This window comes from Fulmarus glacialis, unplaced genomic scaffold (genome assembly GCF_000690835.1).
Source record: "Fulmarus glacialis isolate BGI_N327 unplaced genomic scaffold, ASM69083v1 scaffold35289, whole genome shotgun sequence".
Taxonomy (NCBI): domain Eukaryota; kingdom Metazoa; phylum Chordata; class Aves; order Procellariiformes; family Procellariidae; genus Fulmarus; species Fulmarus glacialis.
The window spans coordinates 9,100-17,034 of record NW_009233177.1 but is presented as its reverse complement, the minus strand read 5'-3'; the positions used below and the strand labels follow the sequence as shown (position 1 = coordinate 17,034).

At 40.5% G+C, this 7,935-nt stretch overlaps 1 protein-coding gene across 1 annotated transcript; it reads left to right on the top strand.

The window, feature by feature from the left end:
* Window positions 1-254: 254 nt before the first annotated feature.
* On the top strand, window positions 255-7,506 carry METTL10 (methyltransferase like 10; the record flags this gene model as incomplete). Its single annotated transcript, XM_009585234.1, has 5 exons — window positions 255-320; window positions 988-1,102; window positions 5,022-5,129; window positions 6,028-6,244; window positions 7,026-7,506. Coding segments are annotated over 5 exons (634 nt in total), but the record flags the coding sequence as incomplete, so codon positions are not given.
* Window positions 7,507-7,935: the final 429 nt, after the last annotated feature.

The window sequence follows — 7,935 nt, the reverse complement described above, 5'->3', positions numbered from 1 at the left end:
GGGGAGCCAGAGGCCCGTGCTGCGCCCCAGATACTCTCGTGTGGTAACCCTCAGCCTTCCCACTCCGGGCATCGCCAGCTCGGTGCCTGCCGGACAACGTGTTCCCGAGCAGTTCGTCAATCTAGATGATGCAGGGGACGTAAAGGGGCACTGCTACATGGATACAGCCTTCCCGCCCTTTCTTCCCCTCACTCTTTAATCTAAATCTTTTCCAGTGTTAATTGCAATGTCCTGTCCTTTCCCCCCACCTCTAGCTGGGATGCTGCATATGAAAGAGAACTGCAAACTTTTCAGGACATTGGAGATGCTGGTGAAATTTGGTAAATAAAATAACTCCACCGGAGTGTTTCTATTATTTCGTTTTTAAAGTAGACATTGCAAAAACACAGCGAGCAATTTGGTGCATTACTGAATAGTTCTGGATGTTGGCAAAATCCAAGGTCGGGTTGGACGGGGCTCTGAGCAACCTGATCTAGTTAAGGTGTCCCTGTCCACGGCAGGGGGGTTGGACTAGGTGACCTTTAAAGGTCCCTTCCGACCCAAACCATTCTATGATTCTATGAAAGTGGTGAGAAATTTTCATCTTGAAGCCACCAATTCTTCTCTTGCCCAGTTCTGCAGTGCGAATTTCCAAGTTGCTCTTGGACAACTGTCACTATACAGAAAGTGAGCTGGTAGTTATGGTGTATGTTACCAATAAATGTTCATTTTATCCTTGAGCTCAGGTTTAACTAGTCAAGTTGACAGTGCTGTCGTCTTTTTTAGTATATGGAGGGCTTTTTTAATATATGGGTGTTTCTGTGAGGCCGCGTGATTCATTTTAACTTCAACAAAGCAAACATGGAATACGAGCTATGTCAGTTGTTACCCAAGTGCTTCAGTAAGAGGCACTTTGCAAAAGCTGGAGAGAGGGAGTGATGAAATAAATTTGCTGTGCTTTTTCTACGTCTTTGCTGTCTTGATTAGCTGATCCCTTGTTTTTAATAGGTTTGGAGAAGAAAGCATGGTTCGCATAATCAGATGGTTGGAAAAACAAAAGGTTCCCCGTGACAGCTCTGTGCTTGACATTGGAACTGGAAACGGTGTTTTACTGATTGAATTGGTTGGTATATTGCAAAGTTTGTGCTTTTGCTACAGAATCAATGCTGTTTAGTAGCATTGTAGTTTAAATACAGTTCTCACAAGTGACAGTAGTAATCATGGAAAGCTGTAACTTAAGTGAAAGACAAAAAGCAGGCAACCTAAATTAAAACTTATATTGTGTTTTTTTCCCATCAACAGAACACTGGTTACTGTGCATCAGGTTTTATATTTTCATTTGGTTTAAGAGTGTAAGTGAAATTAACTCAGTGCTGTTGATATGCCTTAAAGAACATCCTGTCACAAAGACGAGGCATAATTGCAAGTGGCTGCCAGGCAGCCTGTGGGACTTGGGTGTGTAACTCCTTGCACCAGCAGTGCTGTTAGGGGGTTTTAAAAGTGCAGACTAGCAACAGAGCATGTGTGTTCTTCTACCAAATGGAAATACCTACTTTTTTTGCCAGATGTGCTCAAACTTCTAGTTTCTTCATACTGCCTAGATTGGCAGTACTTCAGATTTCTAAATTTACAGTATTTCTTTAAATCAGTCAGCTTGAATATCCTTTAGTTTAACTTTACCTTCCTGTTTTCCTATACTTAAAAATGCTCTTCTTCCCATTGTTGTGTCTAACACCCACAGGTAAGGAAATTAAGTTGAGTAATACACAAAGTACTCTCATATGCAAAACCAGACCCTTTCTCCATACTCAGTTCTGATAATAATACTCATTATCAATGTAAAAAGTGGTTAAAACCAAGGTTTTTATGTGAATTACTTAAAAAGTTGTTAACATTTCTTTTTAAGAGGTATCCATTTCTGTCAAGGTGGAAACCAAATATGTTCTGAAATGTTACATGTTGTTATTACACAGGGGTACAAGATGTTTAGGAGCTGCGGTATTTTTTTCCTGTCTTTGATTGAATACAGGAGAGTAAAGAAAGGAGCTATCATACTGCCATAGTTTCTGTTGTTCTACATTCTCCATTGGTTCCATTAGTTACTGTAGAAATTGAAAGGGCTGGAAGTCAAAGTCAGATTTATAATGGATTTTTTTTTAACATGGACTTTGATTTTAGAAGAGTTTAAAGCCTTTATGGAGACTGGCTGCTACGCTACAGCACAGGAGAAGTCATATCATCAAAAGTAGAAATTGCTCATCTCATTACGATAAATTAATTTTGAAGCCTAATAACGGTGATTGTTAAATGCAATGCTAGCTAGTTCTATCATTGTTGAAACACCCAACAGAAAAATCTTATTTATAAGACTTCAATTTTATACTGGCACCACTTACAAATCTGAAATTGATTTTCATTCTGTAATGGGAAAACGACAGCCTGTTAGCTTTTAAAAACTATTAAACTGCCATAAAAGCACCCTCCCCCCTTACATTAAGCACCTCGAAGTACTGTGGTTGCTTCAATAGGAAATTTTCAGTCCAGTTCCCATTTGAAAAGTGACTTCAAAAATTACATTGCTTATTGTTTCTAAATAATTCAGGATCTCACTTGCTTACTTGATGTAAAAGAAATTTTTTTGTGTTAGCTGCGAGGCTTTGAAAATCAAGTTAGTATTCTTTTGGCAAGCACATCAGCTGCCGTAGAACAGTTCTGCCACTAGAGTTGGACTTGATAATGTGATAGAAATGGAATACTGAAAACAGCAGTCAGACTTCAGTCATGTAGCACTTCTGTAAATGGGAGGTGCTGAGGGTATGTATCGGACGTCATCAGAACAGGGAGAGGTGCCATAGAGTACAGTTCATTGGGGAACACTGGGCCCTGGCATGCTGTTAGCAGTAACGAATAGTATATTAAGAAAATTACTCTTAAATGCAGCTAGGTCTAAGTGAGACATTGTCAGTTCCAGCAGGGAATATTGCACAAAAAGGAGGCAGAATAGCCATCTGAAAAGCAGGTAATAAATAAAGTGAAAACAGGAAAGACTGCTGTATCCTGTGTAAACTGGCCCCACTACCCAGCTAGAAGGCAAAATATCCAGCATGCTGCTAAATGTCTTCCACACTTGCAGGGATCTGCCTGTCTGTAAGCTCCAAGAGAAATGCCGCTGGAGGTTTCCTCTCGTCTTTCTGCTTGCTGTGAGGATCTCGGATACATAAGTGGGACCCCTTGCTATTTTTATATATGCAATAGACCATGGTCCTACCCCTGCTAACTTCAGGAATCCACATTGATGACCTAATTCTTTTGCCTTCCAAAAATTCCCGCTTTTCTAAGGAAATGTTGCTGCCACATGGTGCTCTGACCTTCTCTTTTTTTTTCTGAGTATTGTGGAAGCCAAAGTATTGAAAAACTTCTCTGAAGTGAAGGGTATTCACCACCCAAGTGCGGGTGTCTACCTGGCAGCACCAGAAACCCAAACACGATGCAGTGCTGATAACATTGCAAACTACCTTCTGCTATTTAATCTGCTTTTTCAAGAAGCAGCAGAAAAGTGTTTCTAAATACCACCTTCAGGACAGGAGTCCAGTTGCAGGATGCAGCGCAGTCATGTTTGGCACTTGAGTGAATGATCCCTTCCTGGCCATACGTAGTCAGGCCATACAGGTTTAGCAGCATTTAATGTTGTTTATCCTTAAACTTTCCTTCTCTGCCCCGGAGACTATAGGAGTGAATGGGAACTCCCTGAAATGACTCAAGCTCTTCCTTTCCAAACAGAGGAGCTGTTGTGGGAACTACTCTTCCACCCCCAAGTCTTCAGCACAGGCATCTCAGGAAGCTTGGTTTGCTCTGGGGAGGAACGTGGGCAGAAGCCTGAGCAATACGCTGTTCTTCATCAAATGCAAACAACATGGTCTTTGTGTTTAGCTGAAATTAGTCCTCAATTAAGAACAGCTGGCTAGTACTGAGCTCACACGGGCTGAAGGGCTGCTGGAAGGAGGAAGGACTGTTTTAAAAAATTCTTATTGTAGTTTTCCTCCCTGTCGAGGTATCAGCCTTTGGAACAAGTAGATATGCAGCTGATTGCTTAATGCTAGTTAAAGTCCATGTATTGTTCAAAACCAAACCAAACCCAAGCCTCCTCCCTCTCTCTGCTGTTACTGCCTGTAAGATCATAGCTCTTCCTGCTAGGTTTGGATCTAGCCAGACCAACTGACACACGTGATACCCAGATCCGGTCGCTTCAGCTTCTACCTCAGAGTGAAAATGTGTCACTGCCCCCCTCCCACGTGCCCAACTCCAGCTGATGCAAGGCTCTCACCTGCTTTGCAAAAGGGTTGCTAGGATCTCTCTGCCTGAGTTCGCTGAACTGGGTTATTGTTATCTACTCCAAAGTTAGATAAACAGTAAGTCTCTGTATGCTCTTTTATGTGGTGCATAACCTGCCTGAAAATTGCTGATACAAAGACATTGTGGCATGCAAATAATTGCATTCAAATAGACATTAGCATGAATAATTAGAAAAACGTAAGGTTTTGCAGTCGATTTTTGTACTAATAAAATGTATTACATATTTTGGCTCTTACAATTTGGGTTATAAACCAAATAATTGCTCAATCTCAAATGTTATGTAAGTGTCAGAGAGGTTTTCTTCTAATTTTGAAGCATTTGGCATTGGCACATGTTGTCATCACTGAAAATTCCTGGTTTCTAGGTTACTTTTGGTGCAGATAAGAAAGCCTGTTCCCCTTCAGGGTGTTACTTTTCACAGTTCTGCTCAGTTTTCCACTTGCTGACATAAACCAGCTTTCAGTCAACAGTTCTTTTGATGAGGTATTAGGCAGAATGGAGTTATTTCAGCTCATTCCCCCAGCTATTTAGCTCTTGTAATGGTAACAGGATTAAAAATGAGTAAAAGGTTTTTTTTTTTTTCTCTATCATTAAGAGGAGGAGAGATGAGATGGATTATAGATAGGGAATACACTTGTTGGATAAAAAAATTGCTAGCACACTGATTAAGATTCTCTGCTTCTGTCTAGGCAAAGTCTGGCTACATGAATCTTACTGGGATTGATTACTCTCCTTCTGCAATACAACTTTCAGAAAAAGTAAGAGAGAAAGAAGGGATGTCTAACATTAAATTAAAGGTAAGTTTTGAGAGAAAGTTTATTGAGGAAATAGAAAGCAATTGAACCCAAGATTAAATGACCTAATTGATATTCAGATGTACTCAGTGTACTGTTAATGATATCTTTTGACATTCATTTGTGAGAGAACTCTAACCAAATAAATCTGTATTTACAAGAAGATTTTTGGTCTTCTTTTTTTCTGTTTGTAACAGTCATTAGGGCTAACAAGATTTCCCTGCTTCAAGCAGGGAGCAGAATAGTGGTTTGCCATTTGGCGAGTTCTGTATTTTAGCTGCTACATTCTGAATTTCAGATTTGAGATAGAGGATGAAATCCTTAAGTGATAGAATCCCTACAAGTAGCTGTGCAGCAGGAAATTTGAGAGGCCCTGCTGGAGCAGGGGGTAGGACTAGCTGACCTCCAGAGGTCCCTTCCAGCCTCAGCTGTCCTGTGATTCTGTGACTGCCTTTCATTCTGAGCTCTCTCTCTGCTATGCTGTTTTATCCTCCAGCTCTGTACCTGTGTGATGTCTCTGTTCTTGTATGTCAGTTGTGATCTCTTTGTGGCAGGCACTGTCTATTCTTCTGTATTTGTACAGTGCCTAGCACGCAGCACCTAGGAAACCAGGGATCAAAGTACAAATAATGATTTAAAGAATGAACTTCAAGTATGTTAGTTTGAGCTTTAGATGGATAGGTGTATACATGGGCTTTACAGCAAATAGATCATCACATAATACGCAGAGAAGAAAGAAGCTGACATGGTATTGTAAGTGTGAAAAGCCTGTGAGTTACCCTTTCCTAAGCACACCTATTGTCAGTTTTGAGGCTTTTTATTTTAAAGTATTGGTTTGCATTAAAGATTCAGGAGCTCCTGAGTAGAAGATTGTTTTCACAGTTGTAGACTTCTGGTTTAGGTAGAAGACTTCCTGGCTCCATCAGCTGAGCTGTCAGGATTTGAGATTTGTATTGACAAGGGGACTTTTGATGCCATAAGCCTTAATCCTGATAACGCGGTGGGAAGGAGGAAGCAGTACGTGAGATCTCTCCGCAGTGTATTGAAACCAGAGGGCTTTTTCCTCATAACGTCTTGCAACTGGACCAAGGAGGAGCTGTTGAACGAGTTCAGAGAAGGTAAGCAGTTGAACAGAACTATCTGCCAACTTACGGTTGTTCAAGGATGCGATGAGTAAATTTTAATGTCTGTGTTAGCATATTGACTTTCTCAGATCAGGATTAGACAAGGTAAAGCGACTAGTAAATGCTTCAGTTTATCTTCCCTCTGTTTTCCTCAGGAATTACAGCTTCTGCATTTGCCAGTGCCAACATGCCAAGGGAGGACAGGTTTTGTTATACGTTGGGGGACGAGGATTTCAGTCTAGTTACATTGGGAAAGGGGGGGTTCTGTACCCGAGTGATACTTTTTCTCTTTTGGTCCTTTATTAGCAGATCCAGTTCACCCATCTGATTGCTTTGAAATTGGGATGACATTGTTACCCCTATTTATTGGAACTGGCAAGTCTGTGACCATGAGCTTTTTTGTCACCTCCTCAGCGACCTTTCTGATCCACTGGAAAGGGTGTTTTTTACATGCCGGTTAGCTCTCATGCCTGAGGCTTGAAACTCAGTGTGGATCTAAAACAACCGTCCCTTCTGGGGAACTAAAATTACTGGCAAGTTACCATCTTTTCTGCCATTAATTTGTGTGAGTCAGCCAGCTAAGATTTTTATTATCCATGGACGGGTTTCAGCTGTGTAAAGCAGCGGTGCAGTGTAACAATACAGTCCTATAAACTTACAGAGTAACTGACTTGCAAATTTTCCAGACGAATAAAGAATGGTTTGCAAAGGGTTATCCAAGAGGAGAATAAAATGACTTCCTTCTAATAAAAGCATTTTAATTTCTGTCTGGCAGGATTTGAAATTCTGGAGGAGCTGCCAACACCCAAGTTTTGCTTTGGAGGAAGAATTGGAAACAGTGTAACAGCATTGGTTTTCCAAAGGAGAAAAGTGAGGCCATCCATCTTGGACAAATTAGATTAGTTGAGAAAAGTCTGAACTTTAAACCTGACAGAAAACCTCAGGCACGTGTGTAAATAAATGCTCTTTGAGTACACAGTAAAATGCTATGTATGGAACTCTAAGGGACTATAAAACATTGCCCTAGAAACATTTCAGCTTTGCATAACTTGCCCGTAAATTTTGTCCTTGCTACAACCTCACTTGTTTTAGGGAAGCTGCAAGTTTGTAAGTGAGAGAGAAATAAGGCGTTCTAAATACGGAGACTAGTATAACTGAATGATACTTGTGTTTGGAACATAAAGATTATCTGGTATTTAATTTCTGTATTGGTAATCAGTGAGCAATAGAGGTAAACGTATTCTACAAAGCAAAAATCTCATTTCTCTATTGCGTGGTGTAATAGGGAACCAGCTTTTGCAATGTAAGTCTGGATGTTTTATTTTTTTCTTAGATGAACGTGCATGTAGCTGTTAATGAGGGAAATGGATATAAAAGCCGTAGCATTTGCAAAAAAAGACCAGTTAGTGCTTTAAATTCAGGCTTTCAGAGGTTCTCAGACTCAGCGTAGTTCTGTCTCCACTGCAATAGCTCAATTCTTTTCCCACAGAGGGAAGTTATTGAGTGTTTTTGAAAATCTCACTTGCCTGACTGTGTGCATGCTTCGTCAGTTATTTCCACTGATCCCATAAATATATAAAGGTGTGATGTTACAATCTTGCTAGCATGTGACATATGTCTCTTTCGTTATTAATTTGCTATATAGTGATGTCTCAAGAGCCAACAATGACTGTATGTTTTCCAGT